The 18,369-nt window shown below is 45.5% G+C and overlaps 2 protein-coding genes across 2 annotated transcripts in view; one reads left to right on the top strand and one right to left on the bottom strand.

Annotated features, from left to right (window-relative positions):
- Positions 1-6,754, bottom strand: part of dpf1 (double PHD fingers 1) — a 37,064-nt gene extending 30,310 nt beyond the window's left edge. The window contains 2 exon segments of the mRNA XM_070829234.1: positions 6,548-6,738; positions 6,740-6,754. Coding sequence (XP_070685335.1) covers positions 6,548-6,738; positions 6,740-6,754 — 206 coding nt within the window.
- A 1,546-nt stretch (positions 6,755-8,300) lies between these two features.
- LOC139200222 (zinc finger FYVE domain-containing protein 1) lies at positions 8,301-17,213 on the top strand. The gene is made up of 12 exons (XM_070829470.1): positions 8,301-8,477; positions 9,188-9,469; positions 10,045-10,267; positions 11,030-11,247; positions 11,406-11,512; positions 12,221-12,329; positions 12,529-12,626; positions 12,730-12,847; positions 13,223-13,393; positions 13,642-13,834; positions 14,404-14,502; positions 15,137-17,213. The coding sequence occupies exons 1-12, from the start codon at positions 8,361-8,363 to the stop codon at positions 15,367-15,369; spliced, it is 1,968 nt and encodes a 655-aa protein (XP_070685571.1). The 5' UTR covers positions 8,301-8,360; the 3' UTR covers positions 15,370-17,213.
- The last annotated feature ends 1,156 nt before the right edge of the window (positions 17,214-18,369 follow it).

Here is an 18,369-nt window from a genome sequence, read left to right as displayed (position 1 = left end):
CATGGAACAAGGATGCCTGGAGCATGTAGTGTATGTGTGTGTGTGTGTGTGTGTGAGTTGTGTGTGTGTGTGTGTGTGTGTGTGTGTGTGTGTGTGTGTGTGTATGAATCCTAAGCCCACATTGAGCTGTCTGCCTCAGCCTGCACTAAGCAAACAGCAGGGAGGGAGAAGCCTCCATGAAAACACTGAAGAGACTGGTAAAACTGGGAGCACACAACACCCCCCACCCGCACCCCTGATACACACACACACACACACACACACACACACACTTACAAATGTGCCTTTGACAGGCAGGAGACATAGAGTCTTCCTAAAAAGCACAGCCATAGCACCCCACTGGCCCACCCCAGGAAAGCTATTGTCTGAATCTCTGGGTGATCCTTCAAGTCTCATCCAGCAGAAGCTGTCCACTTCAGCATATAGACTCAGGTCTCAGTCCAGTGTTGCATCCACACTCTGCTAAAACACACACACACACACACACACACTGCCGGGAGCTTTTTCTGGTTACAGTGCAATTAACCACACCAATTAGCTGTTTCCCCAACCAATAGAGAAACAGAGGGCTCCCCCTAGAGGTGAAATCACATCATTGGAAAAGTCAATTAGAAATATGAGGAAATTATAAAAATGAATCCACAATTATAAAAAAAAAAAGTCAACTGCAACAAAGGATTTCATTTCACTAGTGGCTTCCAACTGTGTGAAATAAGGTAATTAAACTAGAAGGAAATGAAGTAGTCTACATGTAAACGGCTTCATGAGGGCTGAGGGCAGATTGTGTGGCAGCGATTTGCACTTAAGTTTTGTTAGCTGCCGAGACCACGGCTGTTAGCTGTGTGTGTGTGTGTGTGTGTGTGTGTCTATGGGTTAGTCTTAAGCCTGTAAAAACACTTGTGCCTACATACTCAAGTCTGTACACCTGGTCCACACACCTGTCTCATCCACCATTGTCCATCTGTGCAGTTACTCACACAGACAGACACACAAATCAAGCTCTGTAGGCCAGACAACACACACACGCACACACACACACACACACACTGTGTGTTTGCTCAGTGGAAAACTAATATCAGGCGGCCTACTACTGTACAGTTCCTCCCCTCCCCCCAGCCCGGCTCCTCCATGGCTGAACTCAACAGATTAAACTATGCAATATCACCCTTACCAATTCACCCCTCCTCCTCATCCTCCCTCCACCTCCCCCATCCTCACCACCCTCAATTCAATTTCTTCTCTCTTTCTCTCTCTCTCTCTCTCTCTCTCTCTCTCTCTCTCCCTCAGTGAAATGATTTGTCTTTTTTCTCTCTTCTCCCAATCTGTGTGTGTGAGTGTGTGTGTGTGTGTGTGTGTGAGTGTGTGTGTGTGTGTGTGTGTGCGTGTGTGTGCGAACACATTTTTCTGTTCTTTTGAAGATTACTAGGCTGCAGTGGCAAGGAGATGTATATAGTTATATATTTATATATATGGAGAGAGAGGTTAGAGTACTAAAATATATGGGGAAGGCTGCACATGCACACACACACACACACTTCACACCGATGCAGTGGCAAGAATGAATGGACATACACACATTGGAGCACACACACACTAACACAGTCCAGCTCCTACAGTAGGGGAGTTAAGTAAAACAGGTACAGACATACCTTTGTGTTTTTGTGTGTGTGTAGTGACAGAGTGCATGCCAATCACAAAGACAAAGAGGCCACACACTCGCTGTGACAGTGACAGACAGACAGATGGACAGACAAGAATGTGTGTGTGTGTGTGTGTGTGTGTGTGTGCGCAGGAGTGGATGTCTGCCACACTACCAGCTGGAAAACGTCAGTTACCTCGAGTTGCTGTCACAGCACCGCATCCGTGCGGGCGTATATGTGTGTGTGCGTATCTGCAACTGACTGTTTGCATATTTGAACGTGACGAGAGACGTGACAGAGAGAGACAGAGTGAGGAAGGTAGATGGAGGCAGAGCCACGTTACACATCATGTCATTCCTGACAGAACTTTGTGTTAGCTGCTATGTGTGATTTTAATGAAGAGTTGCGCTTCATCTCCCTCGCTGTCCACTGGGTGTGGTTTTCTTGGAGTCACTATAAACCTGTGAATCATGGGCATCTCTGTGAATGTGTGTGTGCATGTTTTATGGTTGTGGCTGTGTATGCTTGTGTGTTTTTGTCTTTAGAACGTATGCATGCACATTCCCATTAGTGCATACCTATTTATGCATGCTGACTATTTGTATTTGTGCGTGCATGCATTCCTGGTCTGTGTATGTGGGTGTATATAGCCCAAAGCTAGCTGCAGTGTGTATTGAGGGCAGTACATCAGAGTAAGGCAATCTGCCTCTGAACAGCTCCTTCAGGTGAGATTTATCACCACTGCACTTGGCCTCTTATTATGGCGATGGATTCCCTACCCCTGTATCTGGGTGTGCATGTGTGTGTACGTGTGTGTGTGTGTGTGTGTGTGTTTTCTTAGCCCCCCACCCCAGTCTGCATCCTTATTAAAGTGCTGCAGAAGGAGGCAGCCATTGGTTTGTCTTGACTCCACCCTTGACAACTCCTGATAGGGATCCACTGGACACGCACAAACACTGGGAATAATATAAATGGGGAATGACAAGAGAGAAGAAATAATGCTGAGGAGAGGAGAGGAGAGGAGAGGAGAGGAGAGGGTTGCTTAATTCTCTCCCTCTCTCTCACCACACCTTTTGCATTTGGACTACAAGTTGCAACCAAACAAAACTACAAATTCCAAATTTCCTGGCTGGAAGTCACACAAGGTCCCAAAGCAGTGGAGCTGACTGACAGTCAGTTAGGTAGCACTGGAGAAATAGGTCATAGAGCTAAAAATACTTATCTATGTCTCTCTCTTTCTCTCGGTCTCTCTCCATCCTGTCTTCTCAAAAAAAAGACAAAGTAAAACAGATAGAACGTCTAAATAAGGGGATGATGAAAGGAATAAGTGGAAAAAAGAAATACCCTTAAAAACATCAGACCCCGGGCTCACTCCCATATGAATAAAGAGAAAACTGAGAGCAAGAAAAGGAATGAGAGAGTGCGACTGAGTGTGTTTCCCATTGTGTGTGTGTGTGTGTGTGTGTGTGTGTGTGTTTGTCTGTCTCCCTCCACACGGGTGATACCACAAATGAGCGAGTGAGGGAATGAAAGGGAGAGATTGAAAGAGAAAGAAAGATCTAGAAATGGATGCTCAGGCTGTGGTTTCAACCATCACGTGGGGCTGTTTGCACACAGAGCCGGTTATTACATGGAACTCATTTAGCTCGGCTCAGTCAGGCAGGGCAGAAATAATATCATATAGGCCCTGCCACAACCTCTGCCAATACCACAGCACACTATTATCTACATCTCCCCCTCTAACCAGCACAAAGAAGTAATATCGCTGAGATACACACCACATCAAACTGCCATTTTGACAAATTTGTAAAGTCAAATTCCTACTTGCAATTTAATTTCATTGCGCTAAAATATTCGTAAGGATTTTCTCGACTACTTCATACGCTGGCAACGTCAGAATTTAATGCAACCATTTGGATGATCCTTCATATCTTCTTTGTAACCAGCATAACACTCTGCGAGGCCACAAATGGGTGATAGTATAATTTGGTGTGAACAGTGAACTAGTAGATTGTCCAAATCTACAGTAAATCCCTCTGAAGGAACTCTTAGGAAAAAGCCATCCAACAAGATTTAAAGGGATCTGACAAAATGCATAGAGAATTTCCTTTGGTGCTTTTTTCTTTTGCTGAATATTAAAATAGTGGCATGCCTTGATTCACAATGTAAAGAACCATGGTGGGGTTTGGATGGTGGGGGGGGGGGCTCAGATGGTTTGAGGCTGAAAAAGAAGGGAAATGGGAAAGAGGGAGCGAGCGAGACAGAGAGGAAATGGCTGAACAAAAGGGAGATGGCGAAAAAGAGTGATGGATGGAGAAAGTGATGAAGAAGGAGGGAGGGAGTGAGCGAGTGGGGAAGACGGGGCAGCAGGGGTGATGGCAGGACAGTGAGGAAATAAGACGGAGAGAGAGTTGGAGAGGGAAGCAGAGGAGAAGGCAAGAAAGAGAGATTAAAGGAGTCTCTAATCCAGAGATAGACGGAGAGAGGCTGGTAGGGAAATGCCCAGTAGATTGGAGCTAACTGCTCTCCTCCACTGATTTGCTTTCACACAAATAAACCACCCCTGTACTCACACACACTCACACACACACACACACACACACACACACACAGCAAGGCCCACTCACACTTGGCTGGGCAATGGACAACAATTGTAAATGCTGAATTAATGATAATTTATTGCTGAGATTCAACTAAGTTTAAGGACATTTAGGGACACAACAGGCATTGTCTCCGGCGCACAGCCAGCCGTCCTATTAGAGCCGACACTAAACCAAATTTTGCAAGTTGTTTGGCCCATTTTACAGGATAGGCCTCTAATTTGTAAGCCTCTAATAGCAAGTTTGTTTGTAGACATGCTAATTACCAGGGCTTGTTTAAAAGCCGATCTCAGTGTGGTAACTGGAACATAGTTAAAGCCATACTGCGTAACGGTGGCATTTATACAGTGGGTGAGATGTTAAAGGCAGCGTTGATGGCTGCGGCCTTGTGTAATAAATACATACGGCTTTAGTGTAGCACGTAGAGTCAGATGCTGTAGAGACACAGTGTGCCAGCATCCCCGCAGGTCTCATTCTGGCTGACAACTTTGCTGCTTTGTTCTTCTTTTCCCCCTTTTGTCTAACTTTAAGCACTTAAAATCAATGTGAGACCACCATAGAAAATTGGGTGCTAGTTCATTAGTTACTGGCCCCGAGCCCCTTTTCTTTTAACCATTTACTCTCTTCTCCTTTTACTCTTTTCCTGGTTTCTTCCTGCTGCCACAGCCACGTCTCCCTCTCTGTCCTGGTACCACATAAATTCCATGCAAATCAGTCAATTTAATCCCCCTGACATGGTGTCAGTTAGGGCCTGTGGGAGCAATCTGGCCACACTTTGGCTCCGCTTGGATGAGCATCCCATATAGGAGAGGAGGAACAGGAGGAAGACAAGGAAAGGAGAGGAGAGGAAGCTCTGAGCTCAAAGGTCCCACATTGGAGCCTCCGTCTTGTCCACCTGTCCATTCCTGTCCCATCATCACACGACACCTCTGGATACTAGATTATTAGACTAAGTCTCTGAATTATTAATCTTGCATTTTGTTATTGTGGTGTGTGCGCCTTGGTATGAGTAAAAAGAATTTGGCCAAAACACTAAAATAGCATCACAGTCAATCAGGGCAGCACACAGTTGCCCAATCAGTACCATTCCAGTTTCCTCTCTCCTGTGAAGTGCTCTTCAAAGCAGGCACGTACAGGGCAGCCGTTCATGGATTTGCACGAAATGTCGCCTGTGTCTGCATCTCAGAGAGGCTGACAGACAGACAGACAGACAGACAGGCAGGCAGACAATCAGACAGGCAGGCAGGCAGTCTACATCCCATATCCCTGCTCAGGTGAAACCTGTGCAGCATCCGATGTGCGCCCCTGCTTTTGCACACAGGTCCCTGACTTTTCTTTGTTTCAAACTGCCTAAGCTGCATCTTTTGTGTGCTCCAACACTCCTCGGTTGTGTGTTTATATCGGTGCTACTGTGGGATTTTTTTCGGCTACATCTCAGTAAGTACCCGCTGACAGACGCACATCAGCCACCTTTTTGGCCGGGAGCCCAGGCGGGCAGCAGGCGTCTGCATTCCGCTGAAACCAGTCTCAGAAAAACAAACAAAAAAAAAAAAGACCCCCCAAAAAACCTGCACAAAGGGAATCATTACTGGAGAAACTTCACGGGAAATCCGCCTGTTCAAAGAACCGCTGGCGGAAATAAATGTCCGTGAAGATGCACGGACAAGTGTACAACGCCAGGTTGCGATGAGGTTTTATTCTAGGCTTTATTATAGGCGCGGAAGATGAAAGCAAGTGCCGGAGTTACACCAGCGTATTTACCTCTGCTTCTATAGGCTACATCTGAGAGGTCCGGCAGTAAAGGTAGCGCTGCGGTGAGCTTCATTCTGCCTACCTGTTTACCCCCCTCTCTGTCCAAAAATGTGCACACAGGTTCTGTAAAGCCATCTAAGCTCCCTGCGCCCCCGGCCAGCCCGCCACTACAGCCCGGCTTTGACCGTGATCTTGGCTGGCCACTCCGACAAGGGACATACCGGGTCACCCAAATCTACCTCCAGCATTCCTCCATATCCCTGCACACACGCTGCTGTTGGCTCAGGGAAATGATTGTCTGAATTGCATCGGAGCGCACAATAATCCCCTCGTGCCAAAAAACAGAGCCCCCATCCCGTCAGATTCAAATATAACTTTTCTTTAGGGCTTATCCGCATCCGCTGACATTATCTCCATCTCTGCTGTATGCATTGCATGTATAGACGTGTTGGTAATCATGCTGATAAATATCTGGGAATTTAAGGCTCCCAAATTGCACTGACAGCATGCACAAATAGAACGAGCGCACAGGCTGAGGAAATGTGTTGTACTTACGATTTGAGGGGGTTCTGTACCGCTGTGGCCATTTTGATATAGTATGATAGAATGCAACACTGCAGAGCCCGGTGTTGTACATGTAATGTAGCAGCTATTTCAATTTCATTCATTCTCTGGGGCTGCGGCTGGAGCGGGCAGCCAATGGGAGGCGGGAGCGCTCCGTGACAGCTTTGGGGAAGTGTAGTCTTTTACGCATGTCAACATGAGACGTGCCGAGGAGCAGCGCACTACAAGTACCAGCGGGGATAGCGGTTTAAGTGGACCACAGTCCCGCCTCGGACTTGTAAGGGCAAAGCCATCCCTCAGCTCCGAATTTGTGTTATTAAAAAAAAAAAAAAAAAAAAAAAAAGCGTCCACAGTTATGTCAAGGATGGGTTGGGACTGTCAGTCAGTCTGAGGAGGCCACTTTTCCTCTTCTGTCCTTCTTGTCTTGCAGGTTTGAATCCGCACTGGCTGCTTCATCACATCATAGAAGTGACAACTTGATGGGCGCATTTCACACTTATGGCTGGTGATGAATGAAAATCAAGAAATCATGCAGAACAATGTTTCCTTGCATACATGTGGTGGGACAGCGGTGAAGGTGGTCAGCTTGATTCTGCTGAGGAAAAGCTGTATAGTGTGTTATGGTAGATTGTAGGTGATAAGCCCTCAGTAACAACTGTTTACTATCTATTTTAGAGCTTATATTCAGATTTCATCTGCAGCAGTGGTGGCATGTTGATAGATGGTTAATCTTATGTTATCCATGCTAGGTAGTGTGCACTGAGCAGCTTTAATTATTCATTAATCAGGGGCAATGGGTTGGGAGTAGGCCTATAATTGATTCTTTCAGACATTTGTCTCTCATGGTTGAGCCCAGAGAAAGGCTGGGACCCTCTCCAATCTCCTCACGCCTCCATACTTCCCTCCTTATTTCCTAATTCCTTCTTTAATTCCTTCCCATCTGCTGTCTCTCCCTGGATGCATTCTTTCTTGAATGCATCTAGTATTGTTGTTTTACACACAAACAAATGCTTTACACTAGACTAAGACTTGTTTCAACAACTAGTGTCAATTTAAACTATCTACAACATTAAATTAATCTGTGAAGGAAGGAAGGCAGGCAGGCAGGAAAGAAGGAAGTAAGGCAGGAAGGAAGGAAGGAAGGAAGGAGCTAAGCAACGACTGTTAGAGCAGCAATGCTGGAATTTCTTTCTCCATGTCATGTTAGCAGCAGTGGCGCCTCTCTGAAGCCATTCAGTGACATGTGATATTTATAGATCTGTGCTAACAAATATTTAATGAACATTAGCAAGCAGCTCTAACATGGCAGCACTGCTCCAGTAAAACACTCTCTGCCAGCTGAATGGAAACTTTGATTCCCTGTGCATTGCTGTGATTATGCATTAGTTGCCGTTTAAAAAATAACCATCATAGTCAGCTTTAAGTAAAACACATTTCTGGAATGTGTGGATTTTCTGCGGTTTGCATAGTAATGTCAAAGAATGTAGCACAGGATATACAGAGAATGCACGAGCCTGTGAAGGCATCATCTCATGTAATCTTATGCTTCCTCTCATTTTCCAAGTTTCCTGAATGGCAGGTAACGTGTGTCGTGCTGCCCTTTGACCGCGGGGTGGCGCTGATGCTCCAGACAAGCTCAAAGACCAGGACGCCGACCCGACGTTCACGCTGTGCGTCTGACGTCACTGCCTGCGTGCCTCCTGGCCCCTCCCACAGCGTCACCATTGCACGCGCTGTTGTTGTGATTGACAGACAAACAGTCATGTCGAGCTTTCGGAAATGTGGGATAAGAAATTAAACAACGATGTCGGAAATACTGATGAAAGAAATGGAGAGCATATCCATCGGTCCAGTGAAGGCGGAGGAGCGAGCAGAAGGGGTCCGGAGCTTCCTGCTGGTGGACGAACAGGAAAACCTGCAGGTAAAGTTACCTAACGGCAGCTAAGTGCTAGCGCTAGCTGCTAGCACTTAGCTGCTAGGCTAATAAGACTTTCTGATGAAGGCCACTAACTGTCTGCTGTTGAGGTGCCAACAGCCACAGTGGTCATATATGAACCCGAAAACACCTGGTTATTCTATTTTAAGTTAACACAGTTAGCTACTGACAGACTTATCTCCCTCAAGTCCCGTTGATGTACAAAAATGAAAGTCCTTTAGCCGTTTAGCCTGCACATACACACGGGCTCATGATCCCTGATAGAAATTGAAACTACTAACGGGTTTGTCTTTTGGAAAGTCCCTGTGAGTCATCCGGTCCAGCTGACCCGCAGGGAGCCTCCCTTCTCTGTGTGTTGTTGTCTCAGCAGTACAAAGTGCATGCGATAATGATCATTTTTATACTGCACTACTGGGGGAGCTGAAGACACAGCAGCACATTATTAGGAAGTGCAGCGGTTATTATACAGATTTTATTCAGGATTCAGGACTAACTGTAAATAGACTCAGTGGCTCGGCAGAACGTAGATAATCCAGTTTTTCATTTTATCGTGTTAAGGATCTTTGTCATTCAATGCTGAATGCTCAAATTCTCCTTGATTGAATGAAGTTAGCGGGATAGATAATGATATCTTGTTAAGGCAGCCACCTCTTCGTGAACCCCTCTTCACTTGGTGTTCTCCCTCCTCCCCGCAGGTCCGAGATGAGTCAGAGTTTGTGGACAGACTCGGCTGTGGGGATGTGGCAGGAGTCAAGGTCCTCTCCATCTTTGGCAACACTGGTGATGGCAAGTCTCACACCCTCAACCACATCCTGTTCGGGGGAGAGAGTGTCTTCTACACCTCCAAGTCCCCCAGCTCCTGCACGGTGGGAGTGTGGGCTGCATACGACCCCAACCTCAGCCTGGTCACCCTGGATACTGAGGGCCTGTTGGGAGCTGCGGCCAATCAGAACCAGAGGATGCGGCTGCTGCTAAAGGTAACTCTAGTGGTTGCTGGTTGGTTTTGCTGGAATTGACTGATAGCTGGATGTGTTGACATAAATTAGTGACTCACAAAAGCAAGGTTTGCCTCACGTCACACACCGCACAGTTCACTGCAGTGCCGTTGTACTTTTTGTGCACAGACAACTTGATAGGTAGCTGTCAATCATGTACAGGCCCCATACATATCTTAATAGATCCCAGACAGGGCCCCCAGTGCCCCAGCTCCAGCTCAGGGTGGCTTTAGTGCCCTGTAGTGCTGCAGCACTCAGGTGCGAGAGGGTTGCTTGTTTGGGGTTAAGGGTAAGCAAAACATTAATATCTTCTTTAAATTATTTTCCTCATACAAGTGACAGTATTTTTATATCTGCTCCTAGTTACATGCTGCACTCTTGTAGGATAGTGTGTGTTCAAAAGTCTTCCATGTCAATCTCTCCTTGTGCTCGTACTGCAATTTATCAGCAAATCCTTGCACACTATCGGCTGTACTACACTTCTCCATATGTCCTGACTTTGCAGTGAATTCTGTTGTTCTAGCGATATACAGAAATGCATCTACCCCCTTTTCCAGGTGTTGGCCGTGTCTGATATAGTAGTCTATCGCACACGGGCAGAACGGCTCCACAACGACATGTTCCTGTTCCTGAGTAGTGCCTCGGGGGCCTACCTGAAACACTTCACCCCAGAGCTCAGGGCCCTCTCCAGCCGCTGTGGTCTGGATGTGCCCCTCTCTTCCCTTGGGCCAGCAGTTATCATCTTCCAGGAGACAACACACACCCAGTTGCTCTGCCATGGTAGGGGACGGATGTACAGTATACTAAATGGCATGCATACACTGTATGTGATTACGAAAAACACACCCCAGTTCTACCAGCATAATTCTTTCACAGGATGTCTGTGTAACGCATATAGGCTAGGCAGGTGGTGACTACAGTCACAATAGCTGCAACAGAAGACTGTTCTTTCAAAGAAGCCTGGGATGTAAATGAATAGGTTGAACAGCACTGCAAAGTGTGTGTATTAGTGAGAATATTTACATGGAAAAGGAACAATCAATACAAACAATGTTCCCAGTCAAGGATGGGTTACCCAAAAAAAAAAAAAAAAAATCAATACTCAATTACAATTAATTGCAAAGTGCAATAGTTTTCAAATATTCACAAATAAGTTCTCCAAAAATATAGGAGGAAAATTCAATTCATGTCCTTGGAAACCAAAAAAAATGTAATCCTGAGAGGTTCCTTCACGAACCAGTTTGAGTCAGTTTTTTCCTACCAGTTCTAGCTCGCCGAGTTGAGTTGAGATGTGTTCATTCCCCGAGACGAGGTCCAGTAGTTGATCCAAAGAAAAAACCTGACCTAAAAAAAGTCAAAAATACACAAATATTCCATTCAAAATATAAAATAAATAAAGTTAATGTATGCATAAACATACAAGCTAAATAATAAATCAAGGTTACTATAGTAACAAAAATCCATCTGTTATGGATTTTAATCTCTTCTTTTGTAGTTCCTGCTGTCCAAAAAAAATGTCTTTGCCCTTCCTTTCCCATGTAGACTCTAAGGTGACCGGCCATGCCGACACGCTGCTCCAGAAGCGTTTCCATGACCTGGGCTTGGGGACAGAGGCCTTCAGCTCGGTGCAGTATGTAGGCACCCAGACCATCACGCCTCCCACTGACTACAGCAAGCTGCTGGAGGCCGTCAGGCAGCAAGTGAAGAACACTCACACACGCTCCCCCCGCCAGCCTGGAATAGTGTTTCACGCTCTGGAGGTAAGTGATGGACCATTACCTTCTGTGTTGTACAGGCACCAAGTAGAATTTTACTTTTACTTTTTTTGTTGTTTAAGTTAGTCCAAGCTCTTACCTTGTTTTTTGTCCACTTTTGCCTTTGTCCCCTTTTCTCCTCCTTCCATTTCACCTTTCCTCAGGCCCTAAGTGAGCGTTTCTGTGGGGAACTGTCAGATGACAAGATGGCCCTGTACTCCTTCTTCCCAGACGAGTACTTCACCTGCTCCGCTGTCTGCCTCAGCTGCAAGTAAGTCATCACAAACATTTTTGAGTAGGTACTCAGTCCCAGCTTTTCTCTATTCTAGAGAATTGAATTGGACCTGAAATTTATACTTCAATTAAGTCAACTTTTAGTATAGATAATTAAGAATGTAAGGGATGGGTATATCACACCTCTACTTTTATTACTGGGCTGCAAATCTTGGAGCTCTCCTCTGCTGGATGCTTAATGAAGGGTTCCTCCTTCGCTCAGTTGCGAGTAGACTCCGATTGTTATTTAAAGCAGAGTATTGTTAAATCATGTTTGCTAAGAATGTTTAATTTCCAAACGTTTGTCTGAATTAGAACTAAACTCTTTTTACTGTAAATACTTGAGTTGGGGAACGTCCCTTGTTTCAGCAGTTACAGGCTTTTATTGCCAGCTGGAAACATAAAAACACACACACAAGTCTTTTAGTTGTCTCTGGCTGAATCACAGAGTTGGAATTTATTCTGTTAAAGCAGAAATCTGTTGTTGTGGATGTTAACTGTTTCCCCAGTGGGACACATAAAATCGTATGCGTTTTCCATATTTTTGGAAAGGAGAAAAGTCCTCCGCTCTTTCTGCCTATTATTTATGGACAAACCACAACAGTGAGGATTCAGTCCTGGACTGATAGACTGTTCACATCGTTCAGACTGCCCCCATCACTGACTCTGTGGGTCTGAAATGTTTGGCTTTGTGTCTCCACCCCAGCATTCGCTGTAAAAATGGGATGAACCATCTGAAAGACAGGGTCCCCCACATGGCAGATGGACTGTGCCAATATGCACACCAGTTCAACAACAAGGTCCTTATCTGTAAGGTAAGACTGACTCTTGATGCCAGGCCCAGTTCAAAATGGGTTTTTTGTGTGCTCTCAGCTGTTTGGATCCTGTACTGGTTATATACATGCTGTGTCATCCTGTGTTGTCCTTTTTTAAATGATTCTTTACATGCTGTGTCATAATAAGATAACACAGCGTTCTATATTTTCTGTATTATTTTCTGTGTCACGTCTCCAGAGGTGCTACGAAGGAGGCAGAGAGGTGATTGTCATCCCCAAAACGTCTGCTTCTTCTGACAACCCATGGTTTGGACTGGCCAAGTACGCCTGGTCAGGGTACGTTATCAAACACACACACACACACACACACACACACACACACACCTTTTAATTGCCTCTCATCCTGGCATCTCATGTTGTCTCCCCACCTCCCTCCCAGCTATGTGTTGGAGTGTGTGAGCTGCGGCGTAATCTACCGCAGCAGACAGTACTGGATGGGGAACCAGGACCCGGAGAGCAGTGTGGTGCGATCTGAGGTCAAGCATGTCTGGGAGGGGGTGAGTGCTCCGCCCGTCTTTTCCTCCTCCACTATATAGTTTCAATGCAACATTTTCGGCATCTGATGGATGAATTAATCGTTAACTTGCATAGCTTTTCCTCAGAGCCCAACCAGAACATTTAAACTATAGAGACTACATTTAGATCACATGGCATTGACATACATACCATTTGCCATTAAGACTTTATAATGACAAGATCTTGGATGTTTGGGGTGCAGGAAGCTTCACCTGGATCCTGCAAGGGATACATTTGGGCCACTTATCACTGCTTCAGTAGGGATTCACTGACCAACCTTTTCTGGTCACTCACTATGGGATGAACTCTCCTTCAGTTGTCCTCATGCATTGTTTCATTCCTCCCTCCTCTCTCAGTCGGACACCTTTCTGACCACCCACCAGAACGCTGCCCAGAGGGTCCTGGATGGGATGAACTTTGTGATCCAGTCAGTGTCGGAGTACAGCACCGGCCCCACCAAAGCTGTCGCTGCCTGGCTCACTGACCAGGTGGCGCCGCCATACTGGAGACCTAACACGGAGATCACCGTGAGTATGAAGAGCTAAAGCTGAGACAAACGACAAACACTGCAGAACAATTCAGGAGACAAGGATCAAAGTCATTATGCACAAAGCCACGTGTAATAATATATCCCCATTTTAAAATTACAACAGCTTGGGACACACTCTGAGCAACACTCAGATGCTCTACATTGTTGAACCACTGTAGCGTTCACTCGGTGCCTGCAGTCATAATGTCTGTCCTTCCATCACGGAATCCTCTTCTTCCCCGTCAGGCCTGTCATGGCTGTCAGAAGGTGTTTGTGGAGGCGGAGAGGAAGCACCACTGCCGATCATGTGGCGAAGGTTTCTGCCACCCGTGCTCCAGCCACAGGATGCCGGTGCCAGAGAGAGGCTGGGGCAGTGGCCCTGTCAGGGTGTGTAAGGCCTGCTACCGACAGGGAGGGCCCCCTGACACCAACAGCCAGGGTAAGACCAGTTAGTGAGCGTCAACCAGGCAGTTTGTTTAATCACACAAATGTCATTTTAATAAAGAAAGAGGTTCTTTTTTTCATGAGCTTGAACATGAGCAGTCTCGGGTGGTGCGGTGGTTTGTGGTTTGAGCCTTGAACCTTTCTGTGTGGAGTTTGTGTGTTCTCCCTGTGTTTGCATGGATTTTCTCTGGGTACTCCGGCTTCCTCCCACAGTCCAAAGAGTGTTAGCTTAAGTATTGACTCTAAATTGTCCGTATGTGTGAGTGTGTCTCTATATGTTGGCCCTTAAGGATAAGCGGTATAGACAATGGATGGATGGATGGATGGATGGATGGATGGACAATTGGCATTCTGTCCAAGATTTCTAGCTGTCCAGACTATAAAGTGGTGAAAGAAAAAAGGTTTCTTGTCTTTAAATGCTGATTGTATCAATGATAGCTGCTCACATCTGTGTGTCTTCCTGTCCCCCTCTCTCTCTCTCTCTCTCTCTCTCTCTCTCTCTCTCTCTCTCTCTCTCTCTCTCTCTCTCTCTCTCTCTCCCCCACACACACCTCTTGTCTTCAGTGTGTAAAGTGGAGCCTCGCGGTCTGATAGCGCGCCGGGTGACGGAGGTGGCCCAGTCCACACTGGACATGGTCAGCACAGCTGTGGACTACCCTCTCTGTGAGTGCAGCTGCATCTCGCCGTCACACGTTCTGTCAGGGCAGCTGGCTGCACATTATCTCTGGGCTTTTGACTAATGTTTGATGTTTGTTGAGCATGATGCCAATTACCAATTTTAAAGTGCAAAAATGTGATTTGGCCTGTTGTATCGCCGATGTAATGACCAGCTGAAATGTTTGTTTTTTTTCTCAAAATAGAACATTTTATTTGTTTTGTCTGTTAGATAAAGTGCTACGCTGTTGAGGGGAGACAAACCGACAGCCGCGTTGCAACAAACACCAAATTTGTGCTGATATAATAAATAATTGACTTTAAATTCTAACAAATGAGGCGGATATACCAAGTGGATATACCAAGGGGCCACTTGGATTTGATGGCTCACCTACAAGGAATGTGGCATAAATAAAGATCTAATGGTCCATCTGAGATATTTAATGGCTGTGTGGAGATTCACATTATAAACATTAATGAAGCCTGGGATCCCATTAAGTGATTTACACCAGCCTCAGTGTGAATTATGCATTTTCACAGGATCTTGTCTTCAGATTTGGATATTTATGCGCTAATAAAAATCATATAGAATCCAGACTGAAAACCTTGAATTAAACATTTATGTCTCGTCCACTCCCCTCAGGCTTCGTGAAAGATGTGGCCCGGCCAGACTACTGGGTGCCAGACCAGGACATCACACGGTGCCACCAGTGCTCCAAAGCCTTCACTCCGGTGATGTCCAAGCACCACTGCAGGGCCTGTGGTGAGGGTGTGTGCGGTTCCTGCTCCTCACACATCAGGCCTGTGCCCTCACGAGGCTGGGACCACCCGGTCCGAGTGTGTGACAGCTGCCACGCCCGCACGGATAGTCTGTGAGCTTTTTTTAACCTGGAGAACTCCTCAGAGTGCACTCAGTCTTCCTCAGATGACCCACAGAAACACTGTGAACCCTGGCACTGCTACTCCCAGAGAGCGAGGATTAAGCAGAACTGGATCAGCTTTAGTTTGCGTAAAAAGACGAGATGCTTTGATGCTTAAAATGGTCACCGCCTTGTGTTTTATCAGTGCTGACCTCGTATCGGCTCTCCATCTCACCTGCCTTCCTTGGCCAAGTGTTTGTGCAGCAGTAAGGAGGTAAAACTGTAGCCCCACTGGACCACTCAAACTGCTATAAAACCAACTGGGTAAACAGAAAGCTGGATATGAGATTTTAAGTGACTTGTGGAAATTTTGAAACTGAGGACTTCCAGCTGCTCTCACTTCTTACTACAACAAGCAGAGCTTCTACTCTTAACTGCACTCAAGTGTAGTCTTCCCTCTTCATTTGTTTGTGTTTGCACAGCCCTGCAACACCCTGCACATTCAATCTTAATTTGAACAATATGTTGGCTAAAAACGACGTGAGAACAAGCAAAAGGGAAGCACAGGGAAAAGTGTGAGGTTTTAAAGTTTGAGGGATTTTTAAACCTGTCTGTCCAAACATCTCTCTCTCTCTCTCTCTGTATTTGAAAATCATGGACAGCGAAGGGAACACAAAGCAGTTCAGACAGAAATGAGCTGTGTGTGTGCGCCTGTATTACTCTGTGCAGCAGATGGAGAAACACGAGCTACAGCAGTGTGTGCCTTCATGGGAATCTTGATTCCCTTTCCTTTAGCCCCTAAGTTTGCTTTTTGGGGATTCCTCCATATGAGTGGGACAGAGTAATGAGAACATTTGTGCCTAATTACAGAGAAGTGTAATATGCAGCCTCTCATCTAACTCTTGCAGTTGTGTGTCTACAATACGGTGAAATGGATAGGAAAAGAAAAATCTGTAGCACTTTATAGACATTCCAGTGTATGAAAATACATGTGTACGGATGTAGATTTACCTTTCCGAGGTTATACTAAAAACCTCTGGAGCCACTGATGCTACAGACAGCTCTCTGGATATAATGAAGACACCTGCACTATAGACTGGATAACAGACTTCAGAACTCAAATCATTTAACTCATGCTATATTCATGTTGATGGAAAATTACAGTTTCTCTGTGTAACATGCTGGATGCATTAATGCCAGTTTTCCATCTGTCTAGAAATAATCAATTCAATTGTAAAGATGTTTTTATTTCAGTGAAATCTAGCAACTGACAATCGCGATTTTATCTTAATAAATCAGGCTCGTCCAATAAAGAACACAAGGAAGATGTGGTGTCCCTACAGATGTTTTCAGTCACTCCCCCGCCTCTCTCTCCTCCTCTCTCTCTGATCTCTAGGAATTCATGCTTTTATTGGCACTGATGAGCATTAAACATTGTCGCAACATTAACAGAAAGACAATATGGTAATAAAAAGGAAGAACATATGTGAATCAAATAATGATCCTGCTAAATAATCCAAACAATATCTGATGCTGAGGCAGATATTTATGTCTGGGTTTCACCCAGCAGGATGCAGACGTCCTTTTCACAGCTTAATTAGTGGGTTATTCATTTTTTAGTCCATGTTGGGGAGCATATTTCTCTGATATGATCATATTTGGAGCAGGAGGGTAAAAAGATGTTCCTTGTCTTCAGACGTTGCGTCCTAATCAACAGACTTCAGACTGATTGCTGTCGGGGGGGGGGGGGGGGGGGGTATTTAGCCAATTCTATACGGCATTTGATAATAATGTACTGTAATACATTGTTTTTGTTTAATCCTGTTTTCTCAGTCCTCATAAAACAGTTAATTAACAGTAGCCATTTCTTCTGAGTCGTGTGTCTGTGGGTGGTACAGATGGTGTCTGTGCTCATTCTCTTGTTTTTATATAAAAGCCTCATATTGTCTCTCATTAACACTTGTGCTAGCAGGAAAGACATTGTTTTCAGCATCGTATAAGCAGGGATTCAGAAGTATTATCCAAATGGACTACCTGTCAGAGTAATATAGACTATGTTTGCTAAATATCTACCTTCTCCCCTGTGTGGCTTTGCTCCGTATGGCCCCGTTATGTGTCAGAATGAGCTTCCATTCAAGCAGAGGAAGTAGCCGGTGGTGTGTTTCTCTGTTATCTGTGATGGCCGCTTTCCCGAAAACTCGATTTTTCTTTTTTGAAATCTTTCTTTCACTTATTGAAAGTCCATGAAGTAATTCTCAGGCTGATTTTACCCAGAGAAGCACCAGTGGGGCTGCTGTTTGTATCAGGTGCCAGGGACATCCAGGCGTTTACGTATCGTTTCCTCTTCTTTGTCTCTCTCCCAACCTTCAAGGTTATCTGAGGTTCATGGTCCCCAGTGCCCTAATGGATCGCTGACTAATATCCATGAAGCGGTGCTCATTTCCTTCACAAACTAATTATGCAAGCCTAAATTAACTTTAGCCTCACAGACTTCATGGAGTCAGTGTGGATGCACCAGAGCAGGGCCAGGACTATCTGTATACAGACTAGTTTTTTATGATACAACACAGTGAAAAACGTCTTAGATGAAGGGTTTAACACTTCCTGTGGTTCTGACATGATAACCTCTGTTGGTTGGTTGGCGTCAGGCACGTACTCTGCTCAGGAGAGACATGGTGTGGACAGGCGGGTTTTTACTGAGTGACTCTGGTGCTGCTGCAGCTAAATTACATTATGTGTCTACACTGTTATTACTGTGTGCCGTCCTCTGAACCTATGTGGAAAAAATCCACCATGAAGCATTAGTTTGGAGAAGACATACCGTGATCAGTGATGACAAATCCAGCAGGCTCCTCGGCGTTCTCCACGGGCTGCTCTACAATGAGGGTGACTGCTGGAACAGGTGGAACGGTCCTCTGCTCACTGTCTGTTATAATCATGACCAAAGGTTTGCTGATGTCATTTTATGGTTACATCAACTCTTTCAGTCTAGAGTAGAGAGAAGCTGTCATGTGGT

Source organism: Pempheris klunzingeri, chromosome 4 (genome assembly GCF_042242105.1).
Source record: "Pempheris klunzingeri isolate RE-2024b chromosome 4, fPemKlu1.hap1, whole genome shotgun sequence".
NCBI classification, from domain to species: Eukaryota; Metazoa; Chordata; class Actinopteri; order Acropomatiformes; family Pempheridae; genus Pempheris; species Pempheris klunzingeri.
The sequence above is the reverse complement of the archived record's forward strand: the minus strand, read 5'-3'. Positions and strand labels throughout refer to the sequence as shown.

Excerpts from the sequence above, each read along its gene's own strand:
- LOC139200222 (XM_070829470.1), top strand. The coding sequence starts at position 8,361 with ATGTCGGAAATACTGATGAAAGAAATGGAGAGCATATCCATCGGTCCA. Across the intron at positions 12,848-13,222 it reads TCAAGCATGTCTGGGAGGGG|TCGGACACCTTTCTGACCAC; the intron begins GTGAGTGCTCCG and ends CTCCTCTCTCAG. Across the intron at positions 13,835-14,403 it reads CCCTGACACCAACAGCCAGG|TGTGTAAAGTGGAGCCTCGC; the intron begins GTAAGACCAGTT and ends TCTTGTCTTCAG.